Raw genomic sequence first — 27,445 nt, forward strand, 5'->3', positions numbered from 1 at the left:
CTCCATCTCTCTCTGCCCTTTCCACACTCTCTCAAAATAAATTAAAAAATAAACAAAAAAATAAAAAAAATTATATATGAGGGTGCCTGGATGGCTCAGTCAGTTCAACACCCGACTTTGGCTCAGGTCATGATCTCATGGTTTGTGAGTTTGAGCCCTGCATTGTTGCATTTACCGCTGTAGGTGTTCAGCTTGGGGTTAATTGCATTGGTGGTAACATGTTTACCTAATTCTTGGGATCATTGCCTCTTTGTATTAGATCTGCACATTTGAGTAATCAATCACTCTTGCAGTCGTTCTAGGGTCACATAGTTACAGAAAGTCCTTCATCTCTCAGCTCAGTGTAGGCTACTTAATGGTCTGTTGGCTCTATCTGCAGGCAACGGGGCTTGCCATTTGTGTCTCCATAACTGAAAGAGCAAACATCTCTTTAAGAGTGTATAGACTGTTTTCATAGGTAAAAACTGTCTTGTATGGGTCCCTGGACTGATGGGTTCTACCTCCAGAATCATAGTCAAGTGGGGTTGACACCAGTCACATGGCTGCTACTAGGTCTGCATTGGAGTCTGTGCTATACTGTCCCATTGTCAGGGCCATCATCCTTTTTTGGACCCTGGTCAAAGGACGTCCCTCCAAGACCTTGGCCAACACCAAGACAAGCACTCTCTTCAGGGTCCAAAGATGGTGGTAACATTTCTCGTTGTGCGACTAGGCAGGCACAAATGGCCCCAGACCACAGCTGAAAGGGCCTGGAGCCAATTCACAAGGCTACTTAGGGCCCACAGCCATGACCAAGTTCTGCAGGCCTGTCTCAGGGGGTACTGATGGGCAAGTCTCCCCCAGGGTCCTAGGATGGGCAGGACTCCTCCTATATCGTGGACTGGTGCCGGGAGCTGGGTTGTAGGCTACTTTAATATCTGCAGTCAGACCAAGGTTAGTAGGCCTGCCTCCAGGCTCACAGATGGACATATGTCCTTCTGGATTCCTCTGTGGGGAAGACCACAGCTAAGAGAGGCTTCAGGTGGGGGGCGCCTGGGTGGCTCAGTTGGTTGAGCTTCCGGCTTCGGCTCCGATCATGATCTCACGGTTTGTGAGTTCGAGCCCCGCATCGGGCTCTGTGCTGACAGCTTGGAGCCTGGAGCCTGCTTTGGATTCTGTGTCTCCTCCTCTCTCTGCTCCTCCCCCGCTCATGCTCTGTCTCTCTCTCTCTTTCTCAAAAATAAATAAGCATCAAAAAAAATTTTTTTTTAAAAGAGAGGCTTCAGGTGGGTCACCGGCTGGCTTGCTCAAAGTCTGCATCTCAGAGTGAGGTCAGCAGGCCTGTTACCTGAGAGGCATGGCTGGATGTGTTTCCTTCCAGGGCCTGAGTGATGGTGCTGGTCACAAGGCCAAATGGGGCTGTAGCGAAGTCCACATGACGACATGGCTGTTTCCACATGTGTAGCTGGAACCACAGCCAGTGAGCCGGCCATCTGGGCATAGGTGTCCCTTCTCAAAATGACCCTCCTAGTTTGTGGACTCTACTCAGGTTTTGTAGTCTCCTACCTGGATTCCAAAACTTCCACAGAGCACTTTTGTTCATGGAAGGCTGACTGATTATTGTTGCTGTGGGGGGATCCAAGTGGGGACCTCATATTCTGCCATCTTGCGTCCCAGGAATTTCAGTGCATTAATCTTAAGGAAATCTTAAGTTAACTTATCACATAACTAAATCAAAGCAAAAGATGGCTAAGCCAGTAGTATCCAAAATGTATTTGGTCACTTTTCAGTCATTGCTGCATACGGTGGTGAGTATGTATGTTGCAGGAGAGGAGAGAAGCAGGCTCTCAAACTGGAGAAGTATGTCCTTGATTTATACCCGCATCAGTACAGACCAATGGACACACGAGTAAAACTGACCTCTGATATACTGTTACCAGTGAGGTGTTCTGTAGGCTCCTCAACTCACCCTTTCCAAGATTAAACTGATGTTTTATCCTCCCCACAATTTTCTTCCTCTTACTGCCATCAGTGTAAAAGCTAACACTTGATAGGAGGACGACAGAAGGCAAAGAATGAGGCAGTATCTCAGACTTCTCCTATGCAACATACTACATAGAAACTCCTAAGCAAACTACCACTCAAATCACATTCCTACACTGGAAGTTGAAAATCACATCCCTGTTTCTATGGTAGAATCCATTGCAATCACAAGCTATTTGTGGGAAATGGGGTAAATGAGAAGATCTCTGTAAGAAACATCATAATCGCATGAAATTATACATGTAAAACAGGATGAACAGTTTTGACATGGCAAGGACTTTAATTACAACTGTAGTAGCCTTTTCATGCCCCTTCTTCATGTGAATAATGCACCCAAATAAATGCACTTGAAGAGTATCAACATTTGAGAGGGCAGTTGAGGAAAGCAGGCCAGCACTTGATGGAAGTGTTTCACATCTAATGTTGGCCATGTCAGGAATGGCTACAGGAAATCTGACCAAAGAATTTTGGAACTGTAATTAGGGAAGAAAGGTAACAAAGGAACTACTAAAGAGGTTGTTGAGAAACAAATACAAAGACAAAATACAAGCACGTCATGGGTGCTCTGGGAACAGAGGAAATGAAGTTTCTATTACAAGAGAAAAATAACCACAAGATTTAAATCCACAACATTTGCATTTGGGGCCCACAATATCCTCTCGGTTCTGAGACCAGTGGCCCATCAGGGCCCATTTCTCTTAGGTGAAGACTTCCCAGGGCCCCCATCACATCCTTTTCCTCAGGCTGTAGATGAAGGGGTCCAGCATGGGGGGGTACCACAGTGTAGATCACTGAGGCAATCAAGCTTCTCTGGGAAGAATGGTTCCAGCAGAACTGAACTACACTGCCAGGCTTCTCCCATAGGAAAAGGAGGTCACAGCAGTGAGACCCACCATGTGGAAAGTGCTTTATATTTCCCCATCTAGAAGACATTCTTATTAAGGAAGAGACAATCAGACTACGAAAAGAGGATCCTAATGAGACAAAAAGTCGGCAAGCGTGGTTATTGACAAACACAGATGTTACTGATGAGGGTATCAGATCGTTGGAATGAGGACAGGTAGGTTTTGCAATCATCCAATGATGCCACCAAAGGCCAGCGTATTCTATACTGCAACCCACACGAAGCAGTGAAGCCTACACCCCCACCTACACCCGAGAGAATCACTTCATATCCCAACCTCCTCCAAACATAAACCTAAGACAAATGTGCCCAGGTCACTTCTGATCAGGATCATCACTACATTTGACTCGGCGTGTACTCCACTGGTTTAAACCCAAACGAAAATGACATGAAGCTGCTGTGGCCTCCAAAGCCACTCACAACAAAACTAAAGGCTGCTCAAGGGTCACGAGTGTGTGAATGTGTCAACTCAGTACGGAAACAAGGTTCTGGTGGATTCTGCGTCTCTATCCAAAGGCCAATTTGAAGAACTGCCAGTGGTGGCAGCAAGGACTTCAGATTATCAAGACTTGCCATATTCACAAGGTTCTCTATCTCCCACAGATGAAAGGATGAGAAACTAGCCAGCAAGTCACGTGCCAGCTGCAGCTATTTCTAAACACAGGTAAACAACATAATTGGCTTCTTCCGGGTTGTGGTGATCTAGGAGCTCTGTTCCCCACCTCTCCACACACTGAGATTGAAAGTATTTTCTAACCCAGTACTGGGTGTGTAGCTCTCTTTGCAGAGCTATGAAATCTGGGTGTATAACCCTCACCATTTCTAAAGTCTTTTCTGACCCAGAAAGATCAGGTGTGAGACAGAACCAAGAGCATTTTCAGGAAATTTAGAGACATATACCACCCCCACACCTTCACCTCCATGAGGCACCATCAGTGGACTCTCTGAGCAGTGAACTAACTACTTCAAATGTTCATCGTCTTCACAGTATTAGACAAGGTCCACGCGACCAGACAACCCGGGTGGCTTGAACAGCATTAAGTCTAACGGTGGTAGTCTCACCTGGGACCAGGCTGCAACCAAGGTGTAGAAACTAGACTAGCAAAACTCTCAGGGGCAGGAAGCCAGACCCTTCCCCAAAATGGTCAGGGCAGAGTGGCACATGTTCAGAACAGATATATAAACCCATCCTATAAGCTGAGTTCCACGTCTGTTACATTTAACCACTTCACTGTGTTCCTCCAGCGTGCTCTGTAGGAGACTGGTTGCCTTCCCACACTGCTTAACTTCACGGGGCATCTAATTAGTGAGTTTTTTCATGTATTCAGTGGGACACCTGGAGACTTTTCCACATTCCTCATATTCATACAGTTTTCCCCCAGTGTGGTGGTCATGTTTTTGAAATCAACTGGGTAACAAATTTGGTCACAATTATTCTGTACATAATCTATGGTGCATTTTTTAGGTGTTACGTTGTGACCATGACGTGAAGGCTTTCTCGCACTCCTTTATGTCTAAGGCGTTGCTCTGCGGTATCAGTTTTTACGCATGGAGTTCGACTTGAGCAAACGGTGAACGCCTCCCCTCTGTGTGTACACTCAAAAGGCTTCTCTCCAGTGGGACTTCAAATGTGTATTTGCAGTTGTGCAAGTGGTGTAGGCTTTCTCACATCCCGTACACTCACAGGGCTTCCCTCTACTGTGAGTCTGTATACGCTTGTGAAGGCTGGAGGACCAAGTGAGGTCCTTCCCACATTCCTTACATCAACAGGGCTTCTCTCCAGTGTGGATTCTTAAGTGTTGAATCCAGATGAAAGCAGCAGTGAAAGCTTGCCCACAGTGCTTACATTCACAGGGTTACTCTCTAGAGTGATTTCTCAAATGGCTATGAAAATAGGAGAAAGTCCTAAAGGCTTCCCCACATTCACCACATTGAAAGGGTCTGTCTCCAGTGTGAGGTCTCAAGTGTTCATGAAGATACGAGGAACTACCAAGGGCTTTCTCACATTCACCACATTCATAGGGCTTCTCTCCACCGTGAGTTCGTAAATGTTTTTTAAGGACCGAGGGCCAAACGAAAGCTTTCCCACATTCCTTACATTGATAGGGTTTCTCTCCAGTGTGAGTTCTCAAATGTACACTAAGTCGTGAGGAATTAGTGAAGGCTTTCCCACATTGCTGACATTTATACGGCTTCTCTCCAGTGTGAATTCTCAAATGTTCGTTAAGAATTGAGGAACTACTGAGGGCTTTCCCGCATTCCTTACATTTATAGGGCTTCTCACCACTGTGAGTTTGAACATGTTTACGAAGGACCGAGAGCCAAGCGAAACGTTTCCCACATTCCTTACATTTATACGGCTTCTCTCCAGTGTGAATTCTCAAATGTTCATTAAGAACTGACGAACGACTGACGGCTTTTCCACATTCCTTACATTTATAGGGCTTCTCACCACTGTGAGTTCGAACGTGTTTACGAAGGAGCGAGGGCCACTGGAAGTGTTTCCCACATTCTTTACATCGATAGGGTTTCTCTCCGGTGTGAAGTCTCAAATGCACATAAAGACGGGAGGATGTAGCGAAGGCTTTCCTACATTCACTACATTCAAAGGGTTTTATTCCAGTGTGAAGTCGAATGACGTGATTATTGAGGCACTTGGAATCTGCATAAGATTTCCCACATTGTTTACATTCATGGGGTTCTTGAGTGTGTGTCTGCACATGCTCAGTATGGCCTGCTGAGAAGACTGAAGCTCTTATAAACGGCTTCCATTCATCGAAATCTCCTCCAGTGTGAATCCTCATGTGCGCCTGAAAATGGGAATGATTAATGAATGTTTTCCCACAGTCGCTGCATTCCAAAGACTTCCCTGCCAGGCTGGTTCTCTCATACATGATAGGTGGAGTCAGGCGCAAGATTTTACCACACCGATTCAACTCAGAAAGCTTCTCTCTAGTAGAGTTTTTCTTTTGCGGAGTAAGGAAGCCATTGTGATACGGGTTGCACTCAAAAGCGTTCTCTCTATTTTGAGTTCTCACGTGTGCCTTAAGGTTGAAGTGCTTCCTCAAGTCTTTCCCACTTTGCTCACAGTCAGAGAGTTCTACTCCATGGTGGGTCCTCTCCTGTTGATGAAGGGATGAAAGATGATGACAGCGTTTTCAGACTGATAAGTTTCAACCTTATAATGCTAAAAACATAAGGACTCTTACCACTTTTATTACATAAATACAGTTCCTGTTGATTTCTTTCAGGTTAAACCAGGGAATTCCTCTGCCAAAAACTGATGCCATCTATTCTACTCTCATGATCATTCCAGTAAAAATTTATTTATTTATTTATTTATTTATTTATGTTTGTTTATTTTTTTTTTTTGAGAGCGTGCACGCGAGTGTGAGCAGGGGAGGGGCACAGAGAGAGGGAGACATAGAATCTGAAGCAAGCTCCAAGCTCTGAGCTGTCAGCACAGAGCCCAACTTGGGGCTCAAACCCACGAACTGGAAGATCATGACCTGAGCTGAAGTTGGACGCTCAACTGACTGAGCCACCCAGGAGCCCCTAACTTTTTTTTTAATGTTTATTATTTTTGAGAGACAGAGTGCAATCAGGGGAGGGGCACAGAGCCCAACGCAGGGCTCAAACCCATGAACCGTGAGATCATGACCTGAGCTGAAGCTGGATGCTTAATAACTGACCGAGCCACCCAGGCACCCTTCTAGTAAAATTTCATGAAAATGTTTAAAGACTCAATGACAAGTTATATCTTGGGGAATGTGTACTTGTGGTATCAAGGAAGCAACAATTTTCAAAACAGATTTAGATTATAAACCCTAAATCATCATATTCAGAGTATCTCTGACTGCTTTGTCTTTGGTCAATGCCATTTGTCTCAAATATCTCCAAACTGCACTGAGTTTTTATAACAGAACTACCAATCTTTTTTGAATGCGGAATAGAAGAAATATCATAAAAAGGGGTGTCTGGGTGGCTCAGTCAGTTAAGCATCAGATTTCAGCTCAGGTCATGATCTCATGGTTTGTGGGTTCAAGCCCTGAGTCAGGCTGACAGTGTGCAGCCTGCCTGGGATTCCCTTTCTCTCCCCTTCTCTCTGTCCCTCCCCCGCTCGCTCTCTTTCTCTCCCTTAAAATAAATAAATAAACTTAAAAAAAAAAAGAAAAAAAAAAGAAAAGAAATATCTCAAATCAGTCTTACTTTTTGTATTTCACTGGCTGTTTTTCCTCCAAAAAAATCCTGGTGAGATGCTAACCCTTTAGTCTGAAGTCCTGTCTCCCATTCTGAAGTAAAACAAAGACACAGATTCAAACATCTGTAGAAATAAACCATAGGCTAAACAATCTTAAAATAAGACTCAGTTTTATTTTCATATTAAAATTAGTGAAATAAGAAAGAAAAAAGATTGCATCAGTTTGTTCATGGGAAAAATACAACGAAAAGTGTGTGGGAACACACTTTAGTGGCTTACTAAAAAATAACTTTCTGAAAACCAAATATGATGTGAAACTATCAAAATATTGTCCAGGTAACATAATATTATCAAGTAGACACATGAAAAACATATGGACAACAAGGACACGCCAAAGATAAACCTGTAGAAGAATCAGGTCATTTGTGACATCACAGAAATTTTCAATAGAAGACTGAAAGAAGTTCAAGGTATCCCAAAACATCAAAGACAAATGGCTTCAGCCCTGAGACAAAATGTATCTTAAAAATGTTACACATTAAAGTTGCAAAGATGTCATACCTCAGATTGACCAGTGACATGCTTCTCATTCACCAGTGATGTCTGTCACCACACTCACCTTGCAAAATACCCTGCTCCACTGCCCTTAGCTCTTGTTGTTCCAACCAAGCAATCAGCTTAGGTTTCGACAGTTGATATTCTGTCCACAGGAAAAGGTACGTTAATAGGAGAGACTCACGCAAGAGATCACAAGGCTTCTGATGAATCCAAAACTATATTTCTTTTTTTTTTAATGGTTTTTTATTTACTTTGAGAGACAGAGCACAAGCAGGGGAGGGGCGCAGAGGGAGAGAGAGAGAGAGAATGAATCCCAAGCAGGTTCTGCACCGTCAGCGCAGAGCTGGACATGGGGCTTGAACTCACGAACCATGAGATCACAACCTGAGCCAAAATCAAGAGTTGGACATTTAACCAACTGAGTCACCTGGATGCCCCTAAAACTCTTATTTCTTTTTTTTTTTTTAATTTTTTTTTTTTAATGTTTATTTATTTTTGAGACAGAGAGAGACAGAGCATGAACGGGGGAGGGTCAGAGAGAGGGAGACACAGAATCCGAAGCAGGCTCCAGGCTCTGAGCTGTCAGCACAGTGCCCGATGCGGGGCTTGAACTCACGGACCGCGAGATCATGACCTGAGCTGAAGTCAGACGCCCAACCGACTGAGCCACCCAGGCGCCCCCTAAAACTCTTATTTCTAATGAAAGCAGTGAAATTATTCCAAAGGACCAAAAAGGCAAATGCTCCCTTTCTGTGACAAAAAATCATTATCTCTGACCCCTGAAAGCCAAAACAAACGCACATATATATTTAAAAAGCATAAGACATTTATTCAAATAGGAAATAAAGAAGGGGCACCTGGGTGGCTCAGTCGATTAAGCATCCGACTTTGCCTCAGGTCAAATCATGGTCTCGTGCTTTGTGAGTTCGAGCCCTGCATCAGGGTCTCCACTGTCAAAGCCTAGGATTCTCTCCCCGCCCCCCCACCCCCTAACTCTTTCCCTACCTTTCTCTCTTCCCTCCCCCTACTCTCTCTCAAAATAAATAAATAAACATAAAAAAAAAAAAACCCAAAGGAAATAAAGGAGATAAGGAAAGGAGATCTTCCTTTTCTGATGGGGAAATCACTAGAGCAGTGGTCTCAAACGTTGGAGCGCATCACAATCGTCAGGATAGCTTACTGAACACAGAAGATGGGGCAACAACCCCAGCTTTATAATTCAGAATGTCAAAAATGGAGTCTGAGAATTAAATTCTTAGCAGAGCGATGGTGTTACTGTGGGCCCTACAGCCACATTTCCAGAATACCCACTGCAGATTACAGCCCATTAGTGCAGGGACTATGCATCTCCTATTTCCAATTCTGTTTCAGATTAGGTATCACCAAGCCTGGAAACACATTAAGTACATGATCCATATCAGGAATGGTGGCAGCCTTACTTACCTACTGTGACCAGGTTCTCGTAGTTCTCTAGCATCACGTTTCTGTATAGGTTTCTCTGAGAGAGGTCCAGTAATATCCACTCCTCCTGGGTGAAGTCCAATGCCACGTCGTCAAAGGTCACTGCAATCTAAACCATCACACCAGGGTTGGCCTAAGAAACATCCCCACCAACGTTCACCAAAAAACCCCAAAAGAACACGTGTTTTCAGGATGGGAGACTCAATACCGATGCAGGGTTATGAGATTTCTCATTATCATCTCATGGTTCTGTGGTCCTAGGTACTCTTCTCTCGATCTAGACTCACTCACTGCTCCTCTCCACTCATATGGTTTTAATGTCACCTTTTAAACATGAGTTTATCTCAGCATAACCAGAGTAGGAGCTCTCTTCTTATTTCCCTCTATTGCAATAGACTTCTGAGCACGCTACATGATAAACAGCATAAAATGACTGAATTCTTTAAGAAAAGGACACTTAAATCTTACCATGTCAGAGCACACAGCAAGGCGGAAGCCTGCACTTGAAATCCTTGAGCTTCAGGATTGATTACTGAAATACTGAGACTATTTTTCACTGTAATCCCTTTTCAATGAATTTTCACTTCCAGGGAAGCTTCAATTCGGGACTCAGTCCTTGCATGGGGCTTTATTTGCTTTAGGAAGCTCAGGACATAGATGTGCCTAGAAGGAATGTGTCCACCTGGTAGATGTAAATACGGCATTCTGTTGATTGATGTGATTATTTCTTACCTGATGATAATTTTTCAGCCAGACAGCCACCATCCTTTCTGCCTCTGTGTTTTCCTCATGAAGGGGAAAATGATCTCTAGAAAGATCTCAGGGAAAAAATAACACTTAGATTCTTAGAATGCAACACAAGCATATCTCCCAGAATCACCCACCTGAAAGTCATTCCATCCTATTCTGAGATTCCCGTATATCCCTACACACTCAAGAAATCTCATGCAAATACACACTATTGCCATAAAATACCAGAGTAGCCCAGCCACACCTGAAGCCACAAAAAGAATGTGCCAGACACACTGCCCATGTAGAAAGGGGCCACAGTCTTATTTTACAGGTATGGAAACCCAATCCCTGGGAAATCTGATTCTTTACTTGCCCAAGATAATAGAACTCATCAATGGGATTATGCAGCACCAACTCCCAAAGCACACACACCAGGAAGCTGACTTAGAGAACAGCATTCTCTGGCAAATTTTAGTTCTAATGAACCAGCAGCCTAACTGCTTAGGCCCAGATCCCTGGACCCTATATTGTATAGGGGTTACATTTAAGAATCCTCTGAAAATGAGAATCAACAATGACTTACCATGGGTCAAATCAATGGCTGCCATCCTGGGACACTGATGGTGAAATCTGCCTGATGCGAAATCTGATGCCAAGATCACTTCAGTGCAACTTAAGAATCTAAGTAAATATGGCAATTTTCATTACTCTTGACACAGGGTTAACTGGAGTCCTTTCCACATCAATCATTAATCAGCAAGCATTACTAATCCATCAATCAAACATCATACATTAGCTCTCTCTCTGCAGATGATATATGTGAGATTCACTAAAAATGGTATAATCTATGAAATGAAAGTCAGTAACATCGATTACAATTTCCTGAGGATATGTGACACATCTTCTCACTAGGAGCTCTATGTATATCAGCTCACTTAATTATCATAACAATTCTCTACAATAGGTATCATTAGCCCTACTTAATAGCTGATAAAATTAGAGAGATAGAACACTAATCATTTGTCCAACACCTTCCAATTAGTAAAAAAGAGATCCACAATTTAATGTAGATAGGCTTGTCTCTAATGTTTGATCTCCTGAGGTTCTTATTCCCAAATAATAATCAGACATCATTTTAGACTTGCATTGTCCATTTTGGTAGCCAGCAGCTACATATGCTATTGAGTATTTGATAGGCAGTTAGTAAAACAGGACTTTAAGTTTTATTTACTTTTATATTTTAAATGTAAAACTCATTTGCAGATTCACTTATTAGAGAACTTAAATATGGTTGGGTAAACTTACATCTACTTTCTCAACTGTATTTAGTACACGATTCAAACACATATCAAGTATATGTCACAAAAATTTTATGTCCAATGAATTCTGACTACTTGGTATGACGAAAATAATTTAAAATCAATTTTTATATGGGTTACATGACAAAATATTTTGAATAGATGGGATAAAGTGTATTTCCTTTTTTTTTTTTTTTTTTATTACAGGTATAGGAAAGCTTTGTTCATATACATGACCTACACATTTGTATTTCCATTGGACAGCACTGGCCTAGAATACTGCTGGATAGTACACAGAGGATAAAAATGAAGTGTTCTATTTGGTTAACACCCTCGGGTTTCATTTGATGGAGCTTAGAGTGGCTTGGAGCCCTGAACCTCCTTTTAAGTTATCATAATGGGCTTATTCCTTCATTCTTTCCACAAATAATTAAGAAATTGTGGTCTTGTGCTAGGCACTAAGTAGAAAACAGTGACATATACAGCAAATGTCCCAGGGCTTAATGGCCCAACATTCCAAAGAGACAAGATACTCAATTATAAATGGATTCATCCAATCATTGTTGCAAAAATTCAAACAGGTGAGAAAATCGAGTATCCTATATACAAACACAAATGTATACACGAATATTTTGGATTTCTTTTGGGCAAGGTAAGGACAAACAAGGCAAGTAACCATAAGCTATTCTAAATAACCCAAAAAGATAAGAAAAATAATGGTGGAAAGGTTTTATAAAACTCAGAAGACATTACAAGTATTCAACAGCCTCAGTGGGTCCTAATTGAGGCTCAGTTCAATTAAGGTTTATGGACTTCCTCTCACCCCAGCAAAGGAGCAATGCCAAATCAGACAGCTTCACACTGGTCTATTTAGAAGTCTTCCTGGAGAACCTCCTTTTCCTATTATCACTTCTGTTTTTCACCAAGTTTTTATGTCATTTTTATTCCTTTTTTTTTTTTAACTTTTTAAAAATGTTTTTACTTATTTCTGAGACAGAGAGAGACAGAGCATGAATGGGGGAGGGGCAGAGAGAGGGAGACACAGAACCTGAAGCAGGCTCCAGGCTCTGAGCTGTCAGCACAGAGCCCGACGCGGGGCTCAAACTCACGGACCGCGAGATCACGACCTGAGCCGAAGTCGGAAGCTCAACTGACTGAGCCACGCAGGCGCCCCTTTATTCCTTTCTTAACAAGGCTTCCTACTCACCTTATCTTTTAATCTGATACAGTTCAAAGGATAACTCCTACGTTAAAACTTAATAATTTCTTGGGGCGCCTGGGTGGCGCAGTCGGTTAAGCCTCCGACTTCAGCCAGGTCACGATCTCGCGGTCCGTGAGTTCGAGCCCCGCGTCGGGCTCTGGGCCGATGGCTCGGAGCCTGGAGCCTGTTTCCGATTCTGTGTCTCCCTCTCTCTCTGCCCCTCCCCCGTTCATGCTCTGTCTCTCTCTGTCTCAAAAAAAAAAAAAAAAAAAACTTAATAATTTCTTAATAAATTAAACACAGAACAGCAGCCCAAATGCTGATCTACAGAATGCTATCCAAGTGATGACAAACACTGGAAGTTCCAGTTTCATTACCATAAACCAAAATAACCCTCACAACCCAAGATACTTCATTCTATCCATGAAAAGACCAGAACCCTGAAATTACATGCTGCCACAAATACTGCATCTCAAATGCTTCGTACAGATTGCACTTACTGCCAGGGGTCTCAAACTGAAGTCCTTTGGGCTGAACAGACCCAAATGTGTTTACTTTCATGCCACACCTGTACATTTTTCCTTTTGGTTTTTCTTTTTAACTGAGATATAAGTGCTATGCAATGAAATGCGTCGATCTTAAGTATTCTGAGGATGAGCTCTGACACTTATGTTTACTCGTGTAATGAGCAGTACAAGGAAAATACAGAATATATTCATCTCCCCAAAAAGCTGTCTGACAGGAGGATCCCCTTTCTTTTGGAGAGCTCTTTGCATATTAAGGGTAGCATTACATCGGCTTGAAGAACATTATTTTCCAGTACATGTCACGGGGCCTGGCTCATTGAGGGCACCCAGTGATTGTTGACCAAGACCACTAAGCTACTTTACATCACTTAATGTGTCTCCATCTAGATTACACTTAAAGAACAGTCTCTAACAAAGTATATATCCCAAGTGTTGGGAAATGCAGTTAATTATTCTAGAAATACAAGTGTATGGGGATCTCAGTCTTCTGAGCACTTACCCACCAGCCAGGAATGTCTGCAAATTGAACACTTATTTCCTGTGGATACCTGGCTTGTCTGCATTCCAAATGCTTGCCCAATGCCTGCTGACCACCTCTGCCCCAGGAAACCCAGCCAACTTATTCACAAGCAATGGACTGCAATGATACCTTCACAAATAAGATGTGACCCAGTCTTGGGGAGAAGGCACCCCTACAAATCTTACCTTATTATTCTGTTCAGTTCTAGGATAGAGTGCTCTTTACATCTTTGTAAACTCTTCCCATGTAGATCTAGAAATCAAGGAGAGATTTTTGTCTCCTGATCATACACCCAGACTTATACAAAATTGAGACGGACAGTGACTGCAGGAGGTACACTGGTAGAGATGAGATGTGGAGATTCATCAAGTGTGTGACTTCATCAAGTCTTTGTTCTGGAGCCAGGAGCTAAGCTCCCTGACAATGGGAAAGACATTCAGCTGCGTTATGAAAATCAAGCTATCACCTGTAGCTCATTGTGAAGATAGGCAAACAAAAGCACTTGCTTGGGAGTCCAAGTAAATGCTATGTTTGGCTGCTATCTCACTAGTGATGAGTACAAGGATTCTTATGGCTGGACTTGCACACGAAATGACATGCTCAGATTTACTACGACAAGCTCAATTCAAGGTCTGAGAACCAGAAAGCTTCAAGACAGCTCTTAAAAAGCACCTTTCTTGTGGCCACGGGACTCACACTGTTGAAAATCAAACAGGAAATTTAATTGCACAGGTAAAAATAACACCACAATTAGAATGGCTGTCTCAACTAGTTGTTCGTGTGAAAATTAGGGCACTGATGAGAGAGGAATGAGTACTTGAAAACTGGAATGGGGACATCTAGTCGGACCAACAGGAAGCTCACAATCTTGAATCCATAAGACACTGACTCTCCCATATTAGGGAATTATCCTGCCCTTTCGTTTCTGAAATGAGCCCTCCTCTGCCTAAAAATACTGAGGAAAGGGGCGCCTGGGTGGCGCAGTCGGCTGAGCGTCCGACTTCAGCCAGGTCACGATCTCGCGGTCCGTGAGTTCGAGCCCCGCGTCGGGCTCTGGGCCGATGGCTCGGAGCCTGGAGCCTGTTTCCGATTCTGTGTCTCCCTCTCTCTCTGCCCCTCCCCCGTTCATGCTCTGTCTCTCTCTGTCCCAAAAATAAATAAAAAACGTTGAAAAAAAAATTTAAAAAAAAATACTGAGGAAAAATCTCACTTGGGGTAGAAGTCTTGGAAGCAAATGCTCCTCCTCAAGACCCACCCGAACTACGTGCTACGCCCCTGGTGACATAAGTGGTTCGGTTCACTATCCACAGTAACAGGAATACAACACAGTGCAAGATAAAACAGCTTGCACAACAAAACAGTTCCAACTCCAGTAATATGGAGAAGAAATCTGGGTACCCTACGGGAGAAACAGCTGTAAGCATGCCAAACCTAGAAGGCTGAAATACAACAAATAAACTGGGCCAAATTCATTGACATGGGTGCGCTTTTTAGACAGTCTGGGTTTAATACATTCTAGCTCATGGATCTGGGGAAAGCTCTAACAGCTTAGATGGCACCACAGACTCATTGGTGACCCACATACCGGCAGAAAGAGTTCACATACCAGCAGAACTCCACAACAAAATGTGAAGGAGCAAATCCTAGGGAGATAGGAATGTTGCAACGGATTTATCATGTGTGATACACAGCCCCCATTCCCCATCCCATCTTGAGGGAACAGAACACTCTTTCCACAACTTTAGTGAGAAACGGGTAAGTGGAGCACCTTCTTCTCCTCTATAGGTCAGGTATGATTGTAGGTGATATACCATCACTGAGATGGACTCCCTGATTTCAGTAGGAATGATGGGGACCCAGAGTAGCAGAAGCCAAGGAGGCAACACTTAATTACCAAATCAAAGTGGGCACATGAACTGTCAAGACCAGTGAGAACGAAACAGGAAATCAGAAAGAATGCTTTGTCCTGCAGAGATCTTTAGCGGTGGCTAACTAATCGGAAACTAATTAGTCCCTTGCAACGAAACAGACACGCAGCCTATTATAGCAGAGGTCAACAAACTCCCTCTAAAGATCCATACAGTACCTTTTAGGCAAAGCAGGCCAAATAGCCCCTGTGCTATATTTAACTCCGTCATTGTGGTTTCAAAGAACCAACGAATACACTTAAGTTTGTATAAAGCTCTATGTACAAAAATAGCTGGAGGGCCAGATTTGACCCAGGGTCCACAGTATGCCAACCTGTGTACTAGAATTTTACTTGATGTCTGTAAGAATAAGTCTCTAATAACCAAAACTCTGACTTGACTCACCCCAGTGGAAAATCACAGCCCACTACCCAACTTCCAGACATAGACAAATTAAACTTAGAACCCCTTCAGCAAAGGATTTTGCACCATCACCACAATCCATACTATAAATCTTCATACAGATCCTTCACATAAGCATTCATGAGAATGACTATACACGGGGGAAAAGAAAATACTATTCCACACCATCTCTAAGAGGACACTAAGTACTAAGGATCCAATATATCACTGTGGCACACCACCAAGTCAAAGTGGAGGCTGGTGGTCGATAACTTTTTAAAAAGTCTTAACTCCAATGAACTCAGATTAAACCCAGCTGCAGCAAGCTACCACTCTGTGGTTTTCTTTCCCCAGCGCCTAAATGTGTAATTGCGATACAGGCATTCTTGGCACCTGGCAGAATTCCCTTATCTCTGACCCGTAGCGTAAGAACCATTATGGCAGGAAAATCTAAAAGGAGGATCCTGGAATACCCCACCACTGGACATACTCATCCAGAAATAATACAAACACTGCTGGGGGAACTGCAAAGACGAATGCCAACACCCAACGCACCCAAGGCCCGGAAGTAGGGGATTAGCCTTGAAGAAGTGAACGATGGACAATCGCCTCAAGGCCAATTCCAGAAACCTAAACTAAACCTAAAATATACTGGGTTGACATGTTTTGTCTATGCTTGTTGTATTTATTTATGTGCATGTGTTTATTTATATATACTATGTACTACACACACACACACACGCCTTTCACTTTTCCTATGTCCTTCCTGTTTTGCTTAATATACAAATTATTACAGGGTAACATTACAATTTAGTCTTTAGGTAGCTGATTTTCGTGGCATGGGCCTTACTGACGTACATTCCTGTGGTGTTTCAACAATACCCCCTTCTCTGATTTTGTAAGCAGCCAGTAACAGAACCCGGTCTGTTTTAGAACCTGGGATTTTAGAACCCCAGAGCCAGCTGCTCTTGCACCCCTGCTATGTACTACCTCTGTCCTTTCAGACAAAAAGTCTACTAACTCTATACTGAACCCAATTACCACTTTCTAAAATTCCAAGAAATAAAGAAAACATTTAAACACACCATGGAAATAAAATCACAAATAGCATTAAGTACAAGTTTTCAAAGAACATGTGACTCTTCCAAGTCAGTATTATGAAGAAAAAATGCCTCTGATCTAGCTTTTTTTTTTTTTTTTAAAGTTTATTTATTTATTTCAAGAGAGAACACACGCGCCAGCCGGGGAGGGGCGGACAGAGAGGGAGAGAGAATCCCAAACAGGCTCTATGCTGTCACCCCAACAGAGGGCTGGATTTCATGAGCTGAGCTGAAATCAAGAATCTGAGGCTTAACCCACTGAGCCACCCAGGCACCCCTCTGCTCTAGCTTTAAAGAGACTTAGAGACATAAAAACTTGTCATATAAACCTTGATTGCATCCTAGATCCAGAAAAATCCAAAAACGTATTTTGAAACAATGTGAAAAACTTTAGTTTTTACAGGGCAGATATTAGATAACATTTTTCATTTTCTTGGGTGAAATCAATGTATTATGGTTTTAGTAGCACAATGTCCTTATATTTAGGAGATGCGTTACTAAGTATTTGAAGGTCAAGCATCATCTACAATTTATTTCCTATTTACTCTCAAACAGTCCACTGAAAAATACATTTATCTAGAAGGAGCAACCACGCAAAATGCAAAAATGGGTGAACCTACCTGAACGCACATTCATAGCAGTAGTTGCTTACATTTCCTTCAGGTTTAAGCTTTTATGAAAGAAAAATGTCTTTCCACTAAATGGAAAACAGTCCAAATGCCCTGTTAATGGGAAATCCAGTTATTCTGAAAATGGAGTATTCACGCCTCCATTCTTTTCTCCCGGACTCCCTGGCTCGCAACTTGGTGGGAATGGACAGGCTCAGGAGGGTCTCAGGAAAAGCGACGTGAAAACGGTTTCTCTTTAGTACAAAGACCAGTGGAGCACGTGTGTATAACTAGGTACTGAAACATGCACACTACACACAGCCGAGAAAGCATATCACCTGCCTAAGACAGTGTGTCCCGAAGAAAAGACGAGCGCAGACAAAGCCACATTCTCAGATAAAACTGCCTCTTCCCTTCCCCACCGAAAGGAAACACAGGCCCCGCTGACCCAACTTTCCAGAACGCTCACCGGCCGGGTCCCTGAGGCTGCGAGTAACGGGGCGGAGTCTGGGCCACTCCCAGCGGCAGAAACTCTTTTCCTTTGGGACAAAAGTCACAAAGGCCGCTTGCACGCTGCAGGACAGGCGAGCACAGTGGCCACGAACACCCCGCGCACGCGCCCTCCCAGCAGGACCACAGCGGCTCCGCGCCAGAACCGCCGGCCTCGGCGGCCTGTCGGGCGGTCTAGGCGGATGCGAGCCGCGCTGCCCGGCCGTTAAGCAGGCCCATCGGCGACCCCGACTAAAACCGGCCTTGGATCCCCACCTCCTGCCTCCCTTCACGCCTTCCCCACCACGGCCGGCCCACGTCCGACCGCTACCAGCCCAACCGGCTCAACCCTGCGCCAAGAAGCTGCCGGAGACCCCGGCGAGCGCGTGACGCCACTTCCGCTTCCTGCCGGGAATCGAGGGGCGGGACTTCCACATCAGACGGCGGAACAGGGCTTCCCTCGAGCGTGGGCTTCGCGCTGGGCCTGAGGCCTGGATCCTGCCCGGAGGACAAGGCTGGGGCAGGAACCAGGTATGGGGGCGCGGCTACGGGCGGGGGCGGGGGCGGGGCGGGGGTGGGCGGGGGGCGAGGCCAGTTCCCCGCAGGGCGCCAATGGGTTCACCCCACAGCCTGTGCAGTAAATGGTTTCCTGCCGGCCTCCTTGCACGTCCCGTATCGTTAAGCCCGAGAGTCCATCACATAGTCTGTCTACCGCATTCAGTCCATCCCGTCTCTAGGCCTTGATTTCCTCATTGTCATTTACGTTGGACACGACGCTAAAGTCTAGTCGTTGATGCCTTGTTTTCATTGTTATGACAGTTCCTGTAAATCTTTCCTTTTTCTGTGTCAGATATGCATATCTGTTTTTGTGAGATCGCACTGATACCAGGCATTCTTCTCTTCAGGCATGGTTATAAAGTTGCTCCCCTAATCACGTTTGCTGTGGTTTTCATTGGATGGCCTTTGTGCAGGACTGAGGGTCACATCTATTCAAGAGTTAGTGGAGGGGAATGGGAGGGAATGGAGGAAATGGGTGAAGGGGATAAGAGATACAGTCTTTGAGTTATAAATAAAATAATGAAGACAAGAGATATAGCGTACCCATATTTGGAATATGGTCAATGTAACACTGTAACACCTTTGTATGTTGACAGATGCTAACTACACTTACTGTGGTGACCCTTTCATGATGTGTATGTATATCAAAGCGTTATGTGTATGCCTGCAACTAATCCAGTATTGTATGTCAATTATTCTTCAATAAAAAGAGAAACATCGTTTTCATGTGCATCATCAAATGTGTTTTATGTATCTATAGAACTGGTCATCTCGGTTGCTATGTTAAAGTTTCATCTTTTATTTGAGAGAGAGAGAGCGCGGAGGAGGGTCAGAGGGAGAGAGAGATCATCTTAAGCAGGCTCCATGTCCAGTTTGGAGCCCAAATGGGGGGCTTGATCTCAGGACGGTGTGATCATGACCTGAGCCAAAATCGAGTCAGATGCTTATCCAACTGAGCCACCCAGGCACCCCTAATGTTTCATCTTTTACTGTACAAACATTTGTTTTTTTAAACATCCCATAAAACTCAAATTTATTATTTTACATTAACATTATGGAAGTTAAAGAAAGTAATCAAGTTGTCTCATGGACTTGAAGCTGACTTCTTAATTCTCTCTCACTTCCTAAACCCCATAAAGCAGTCACTACATCTATAAGGTAAGTCAGCTTAGTGCTTGAAATCTAGATGACTATTAAGTTCTTCAGTTGGTCTTGTCGAATATTCACCATATTGACATAAATTAACCCCTTCAGATAAATGTGAATTCAACTGTTTGCAATATTCTAGCATCCTTGAAAAGCCTTTCCCAGTCATCACAAGCATGAGGAGAAATTTAAGTATCTCTGTAGCAACACACCTGTTAACATTTGCCAGAAGTCTCCTCCGAAAACCACATACTTGACATACAAAGAAGTTTTTACATTTGTCAGAGGTAATTTTGCTGAAGAGGCTGTAGCTGTCCATCTTCTCCGTGGTTATATTTATGATTAACTCTTTAGTTATGTCCACTTACCACATGGGTGTGGACGTCTTCTGGATCGACTGTTTTATGCTCACAAAACTGACACAAGTACCATTCATCACAGCTGTGCTCCCGGAAATGTAGGTCGAGGTCACTGCATGAGGAGAACTGTACGTTGTGCAGCACACACCAATAAAGGTGGTCAATAAAATGGGTGTCTGCAGTGTGCTGGCTGAGGTTCTCAAAAATCACTGTTTTATAGTCACAGTATCAATAAATGTAGGGCTCGTCTTCACGCAGTTTGCATGTTCGATCAGAAGCACATTGGTAGAGAAACTGTCCTTGCATGCTTGACACACATCTGAACCAGTACACTTATGCTTCAGGATCATATGCTGATTTAAATCAGGAAAATATTTGCTGATCGGGTTTTGGGAGTAATGGTGGGGTTCAGAGCCAACAGTCAAGAAAGACTTCTGGAAGATGTCTTTGGTGCAAAACAGTGATTTTATTAATGCACAGGCACAAGACCCATGGGCATGAAGAGCTGTACTGGGGTCGTGATGGGTAACTCATTATATATCCTCAGGTTGGGAGGGGGTCAGGGATAGAGAAAGTCTCTAAGGTATTTTGGAAGCAAGGTTTCCAGGATCTTGAGGGGCTGGTTGTTGTTAGGAAAACATCATTTATTACTGTTAGTAAAACCTCAGCCATGAGAGCCTTCAGATGTATATCAGGGGCCATATGCTTGGAGTGTAATTTCCAATATATACTCAGGGGTTAAAGAAAAAGGATGTTTGCAAAGGAATTTTTATGTGTTTAAAGAGACTCACAGGATCCTGGTTGGGGTGGGGCAAACAGGATAATGTTAAGCCAAGATACCCTTTTGCCCCTAGCAAAGTGTCATCATCAAGGCAGCTGAGCTCCTAGAGGGAGGTCACTCTGCCTGTTTCAAGGACTTGTCAGTGGGCTGTTGGCCATAAGGGAATTTAATTTTTTTTAAATTTTTTTTAACGTTTATTCATCTTTGAGAGACAGAGCATGAGTGGGGAAGGGGTAGAGAGAGGGAGACACAGAATCCGAAGCAGGCTCCAGGCTCTGAGCTGTCAGCACAGAGCCTGACGCGGGGCTCAAACTCACGAACTGCAAGATCATGACCTGAGCCAAAGTCAGATGCTCAACCGACTGAGCCACCCAGGTGCCCCGGGAATTTGATTTTTCATTTGCCTTAGTTTCCCACATCACCATGGCAAGCACTTAAACCCCCCTTACATCTTGATGAGGGTGATATTAGGGCTCCAGGAAACAGAGTCTATAGGTTTCTAGAGATTAGGCTATGGATAAGATTGCCTTTTTCTTGCAGTTTACTAAGTTATTTGTAAACTGAAGGAGACCCCTGTCAGTTTAACCATTTGTTTTCTGTCCTTTTCCTTTGCTCTTAGGCAGCCAGGAGTGTCTGAGGACCATCACACATATCCCACCTGGGGGAGGGGGGGGGGAGGGGGGGGGGGGGGGGAGGGGAGAGGTGCTGTTAGCCTGTACTTTGCCCTCAGCTTGCCTTATGCTCCCTCATTACTGTTGAACTCACAAAGTTCATATTTCTAGATGCCACTGCTATTAGCTCTCAGTAAAGGCTACTTCTGCTGGGCCATCACATTCAAAGCTTGGCTCTTGCCAAGAATTTTGGAAAGCTTAGCTGGAGTCTCCCCTTCAGTTTGGTTGTGGAGACTATCAAGGAATTGTTTTCTGTCTCTATATCATAATCTTCAGAAATTGCATGCACTTCTGCAGCAATTGGAACATCTTCAGCAGTGTGAATTTCTATAGGACTCTGCTCTTGAGTTTGTTGGTTGACTGATTCAGGTTGTAAAGGACAAACATAGCTAGCCTCCTGTAGCCCAAGAGTAAACTATGACCTGTGTAAGCTTAGAAGGACCACAGAGTGTGAGATGCTGAACCAGTGTTTGTTTTGGGCTTTCATAGAAGTGTTTCTCCTGTTCCCAAAATATTAGTTCTGCTTAAAACCACATTTGCTGAGTTACTGAGAGATAAAACTCCCTCTTAACTGCTTGTTTGAGCTTCTTGAAACCTGCTTGGCATAATCACCCTTCCCCATTCTCAGGCACCGCATTCTCTTCGAACTAGTTAGAAGACTAATATTGTGAACAACATGATTCAGCATTCAACTAGCTAGAGTCAACAAGTTATATTTTAAAATTCTTCAGGACTGTGTGATTGGTGCCCGCCTCATATTTTAAAGACCTACAACACTGTGTGATTGGTGCCTGCCCTTTCAAACTGCCACCCTTTGCAACCCGAGTGGTCGATACAGCCTTTATGAGACATTCCCAAAGCTTGTTCGGGGCCAGACTTTCGGGACCTGTTGTATTTCCCTGTCTGGCCCGGCCATAATAAACTTGTTTTGATCCTGTTTTTGCTTTCCGAAGTTCATAAGTGATCATGACCTGTTAGTGTCAGGCGTTGGGCCGGGTAAAGATAGGAGTTAGAGTCAAAAAGAATTTTTGCAGGTTAAGGCTTTATTGGGAACTAAGGTTCGGGGCGAGGTTCCGTGACTCAAGGAGTGAGAGGAGTCAGGGAAGTCGCCCCGGGTATGGTGGGGTAGGGTTTTTAAGCTGCAGCAGTTCCGGGTTTAGGTTCGGGTGGGTCTTTCTTTCGTTGCTGGTTGTGCTGTTGCTCGGTAACTGGTTGACCTTCAGTTCGTTCTGGCGAGTTGCTAGGGGCTTTCCGTTGGGTTGTGCTGGCGCTCGGTGATTGGTTGCCCTTCAGTTTCTTCGGGCGCGCTGGCGAGAGGGCTGTCCCCTTCCAGGGACATCCTAACACGACCTACAACAAGGTGAGTCACACACTCTTCACAAATTTCAGTATCAGCAGATTTTTTTTTGTGGGAAAGGCAGTGTGGTCTAGAATTCTAAGTAGAGGACTGGGAGCCAGGTAGTAATGGTTTTTCTTTCTGGCCTTGATTCCATCTGTAAATTTTAGGAAGTCATTTGATGTCCCTCTCTCAGAATCATCATTTTTGGTGTCAAAATAAGTTTGGTTGTCTCATGGAACAGACACCAAAACAATGGCCAGAAAAAATTCCATTGAATCCATCTGCAATTCTGCAGTTTTTACAAGACTATCTGCATTTCCTGCTTGGATTTAAAAAGTCTCTTCAGGGACGCCTGGGTGGCGCAGTCGTTAAGCGTCCGACTTCAGCCAGGTCACGATCTCGCGGTCCGTGAGTTCGAGCCCCGCGTCGGGCTCTGGGCTGACGGCTCGGAGCCTGGAGCCTGCTTCCGATTCTGTGTCTCCCTCTCTCTCTGCCCCTCCCCCGTTCATGCTTTGTCTCTCTCTGTCCCAAAAATAAATAAAAAACATTGAAAAAAAATTAAAAAAAAAATCTCTTCAAACTGTAGATTTTATTCAGATTTTATAATTTTCTTCTTAAACATATTTAACGGCATTTAAATCTCTCATCTGAATGGAATTTATTTTGACATGTAGTGTGTGATAGTGGATCCAGTCACATTTTTTTCCTCCAGAGAACATGTCTAATTGTTTTAGGACGACTTATTGATAAACCGTTTGGCATACTGAATTGGAATTCCATCCTTATTTAAAAAACAATTATTATAATTTTTTTAATGTTTATTTATTTTAGAGAGAGAAAGACAGAGCATGAATGGGGGAGGGGCAGAGAGAGAGAGAGAGAGAGAGAGAGAGAGGGAGAATCTGAAGCAGGCTCCAGGCTCCAGGCTCTAGCTGTCAGCATGGAGTCCAACGCGAGGCTCGAACTCACAAACTGTGCGATCGTGACCTGAGCCAGAAGTCGGACACATTGGTTTCGAGAACTCTTGTGTACTAGTAATATATTAATATATTTATGTATGTGCGTTACGCACTCTTGATTATGGTAGCTTTATATGTTTTAATGTGTCATGGTAAATATGTAATGTTAGGTAATATTTGTTGTATGTTATGCGGTAGGTGTTCAGCTTGGCCTTCTTCACAGGTCAGCTGGTAGTGTATGCAGACAGGTGGGATTAGTATTAGGGTCTGTGCGTTTGAAGGAGCAAACACTTCTTTCCATCTAATTTAGAGGCTTCTTTCACTAGATAAAGATCTTCTGCTGGGTTTCAGGGATGGTGGCTTTGCCTCTGGGATCATAGTTGAGTGGGGTTGGAGCCATGTGATACCACAGCTCCTGGATCTGTAGAAGGGCCTGTGGTTGGAAATCCTATTAATAAGGAAAAGGACCTTATCTGGGTCCTGGGAAGACAGGACTGCCTCCAGGACCTTGGTCAGGGCTGGCACAGGGTCTTCAGGGTCCACAGGTGGCAGTGGTGGGGTTTTGGAGTGGTGGGGGGTCCAGAGCCTATTTCCAAGAAAGAATTCTTGAGACATCTTGGTGCAAAAAAAAGTGGTTTTATTAAAGCACAGGGACAGGATCCATAGGCAGAAAGAGCTGCACTGGGGTTGTGAAGAGTGGCAGGTTATATACTGTGGAGTTGGGGGAGGTAAAGGCAAAAGGAGGGCCTCCTGAAGGACTTTTACGTGTTAAAGAGGACTCACAAGATGCCAGGGGTCTTGCTATTGTCAAGCTAAGGGTGTTTTCCCTCTAGTAATGCATTAACATTAAGACAGTAGGAAGTTGCTGGAGAACTGTTATACTCTGTATTTGCCTCAAGCATTTGTTACTGGGCTGCTGGTTATAAAGAAATTTAATTTTACCTGTCATCTCCTTCTTGCCTTTGTTCCCCCTATCACTTTGGAGGGGAGGGTGATATCAGGGCTCTAGGAAACTGAGTACACAGGTTTCTGGAGATTAAGCTATTGATAAGATTGCCTTTTTCTTGTAACTTACTAAGACATTTGTAAACTAATGGAGATTCCTGTCCTGTTTGACTGTGATCTGTGTCAGTTAACCATTTGTTTTCTTTCCTTTCCTTTGTTCTTGGGCAGCCAGGAGTGCCTGTGGAATATTACACACATCCCACCTCGGGGTGGGGGGAGGGCAGGGTTTGGTGGGGGGGTGTTGTGCTAGCTTGTGCTTGACCCTCGGCTTGCCTTATGGTCCCTCATTAGCTTGGCTATTTTCCCAGTTGTGTGGAAAGGTATGGCTCTCTCACTAGCCATGTGTGAATAGCTCCACAACGCAGCTCAGAGGGGCTGCAGCCATGTCATAGAGCTGCCTTAGGTTCCACATCCATGACCGAGTCCTGTAGGCCTGCCTCAGTGGGCACTGATGGATGGGGCTCCCCCTTGGTCCCTCTGTGGGCATGATTCTTCCTACATCATGGTTCAGAGTGTCTGGACCTGGGTTGTGGGCTGCTTCAAGATCTACAGGGACACAGATGGACACCAATCCTTCTGGATTCCTCTGTGGGAAGACCACAGCTGAGAGACACTAGAGCTGGGTCATAGGCTGGCTGTTCAAGTCTGCCTCTCAGAGTGAGGTCAGCAGACCTGTTACCTGAGGCATGGGTGGATGTGTCTCCTTCCAGGGCCTGAGGGATTTTGCTGGTGCCATGGCCAAATGGGGCTGTAGCCAAGTCCACATGGGGTTATGGCTGTTTCCAGGTGTGTACCTGGGACCACGGTCAGTGAACTGACCACCCGGGCACAGGTCTACTTTTTCAAAATGCCCCTTTGCATTCTCAGGCTCTTCTGGGATTTTGCTGAGACTCCCACAAATGGGGGGGAGGGGGGTCTCTAGAATTTGGAAAAGGCAAGGAAACAAACTTTCTCAAGCACCTCCAGAGAGAAGCAGCCCTGCTGATGCATTTTAGACTTCTGACCTCCAGAAATATAAAATAATAAATGTGTGTCATTTTAAGCCACTCAGCTTAATGGCGACATGTTACAGCTTCAAAAGGAAATTAATACACCTCTCTTCCAAAATCCGCCCACTTTATTGCCACTGGCTACGTCACAGCCTCATCATTCATCATCTCTCCCTTCGACCACTTCAACCATCTCCTAACTGTCCCCTCTGCCTCCACTTTCTCCCACTCAGAGTGATCCTAAGGTCCTCATGCTACACCTGTGTTTACGCATGGCGCCAGTGCTCCATTGCTTTCAAATCCTTAATATGTCAAAGTAGACTCTCAATAGTCTGTCCTCCGTCTACGTATCTAGACTTATTTCCAGTAACTCAGTCATCAGTTCCGTATACCCTCCTGAAACGCCTCGGTCTTGAATTTCTCCATGTTAATGTGTATGTGGTTCCTTCCTCCTCTAGTTCCCACTCTCCTCTCTACTTCCTACCCAACCCATTCTCCAGTTAAACTTCTAGTGATCATTTGGTGCTCAGTGCTCAGTGTATTCTCCCACAAGAAGTTTTTGCTGAATCCCAAGTGTTGGTGATGATGTGGAAAATGTGGATCACCACTCATTTCTTGGGGGAATGCAAAGTAGCGAAGCCACTTTGAAAAAGCAGTTTAGCAGATCCTTACAAAAGAAATGTAAATTTACCGTGTGACTCAGTAATTACACCATGAGTTGTCTACCCCAAAGAAATGAAAACACGTGTCAACACAGAGACACACATGCAAAAGTTCATCCATCATAACCCCAAACTGGAATATCCAAGTGTCTACCAACTCTGGATAAATAGGGCGACATTTATTTATACATGTGAGTATTATTCTGCAAACATAAGAAACAAAATGCTGATATGTGTTTTCTACATAGATAACCCTCAAAAATCGTTACGCTAAGTGAAAGAAGCCAGAATCAAAAGGCCACATATTATATGATTCCATTTACATAAAATATCTAGAAAAGGCCAATTTATAGAGACAGGAAGCAGATAAGGCATTGCCTAGGACTAGGTGGGAGTGGACATTAACTGCAAATGGAGACAAGGGAACATTTTGGAGTGTTAGAAATGTTCTAAAACTGCATTGTGGTGATGGTTGCATAATTCTCTGTTTACTAAAATTATTGAATTTACATTTTGAATGGGTGAATTTAATGGTATGCAAATTATACCTCAATTTCATTAAATAAATTTAAAAAATTTTGTTAACATTTATTCATTTTTTTGAGAGACAGAGCACAAGGTGGGAGGGGGAGAGAGAGAGAGACAGAGAGAGAGAGAGAGAGAATCCGAAGCAGACTCCAGGCCCCAAGATGTTCAGCACAGAGCCTAACATGGGACTTGAACTCATGAGCCATGAGATCATGACTTTTGCCAAAGTTGGACACTTAACCTACTGAGCCACCCAGGCACCCCTCATGAAATAAATTTTTAAATATTTTCTCTGGAATTACTCAAGATGACTTGAAAACTTTTTACCTTTCTTTTCATCAGGTTCTTTTATACACCAACATTATTATGCTCACCACTCCGTATTACAATCATGTTTACCTCTTTGGTCTCCTCCTCAATTTGTAGGGACAAATTACAAATTAGACAATAATTACACACTGCTAGAAACTTAATGGAATCAAAGTGAATTGAAGCCACCCCAATATTATTGAAAAATT

The 27,445-nt window shown here is 43.8% G+C and overlaps 2 protein-coding genes, 1 long non-coding RNA gene and 1 pseudogene across 5 annotated transcripts in view; 1 reads left to right on the forward strand and 3 right to left on the reverse strand.

The window, feature by feature from the left end:
- Positions 1 to 27,445, reverse strand: part of EIF3G (eukaryotic translation initiation factor 3 subunit G) — a 767,140-nt gene that overhangs the window by 410,423 nt on the left and 329,272 nt on the right. The gene's annotated exons all lie outside the window — the stretch shown is intronic.
- LOC125930545 (zinc finger protein 426-like) lies at positions 1,739 to 18,069 on the reverse strand. The gene is given in 7 exon segments (XM_049642406.1): positions 1,739 to 6,048; positions 7,136 to 7,218; positions 7,747 to 7,827; positions 9,129 to 9,255; positions 9,879 to 9,964; positions 10,462 to 10,559; positions 17,911 to 18,069. Coding segments are annotated over 6 exon segments (1,926 nt in total). The 5' UTR covers positions 10,487 to 10,559; positions 17,911 to 18,069; the 3' UTR covers positions 1,739 to 4,524.
- Positions 18,324 to 19,019, forward strand: LOC125930614 (uncharacterized). The gene is made up of 2 exons (XR_007460186.1): positions 18,324 to 18,461; positions 18,836 to 19,019. It is a non-coding gene; the product is annotated as an uncharacterized LOC125930614 (long non-coding RNA).
- Positions 19,376 to 24,358, reverse strand: LOC125928728 (zinc finger protein 639-like; annotated as a pseudogene).

Source organism: Panthera uncia, chromosome A2 (genome assembly GCF_023721935.1).
Source record: "Panthera uncia isolate 11264 chromosome A2, Puncia_PCG_1.0, whole genome shotgun sequence".
In the NCBI taxonomy this organism is placed as follows: domain Eukaryota; kingdom Metazoa; phylum Chordata; class Mammalia; order Carnivora; family Felidae; genus Panthera; species Panthera uncia.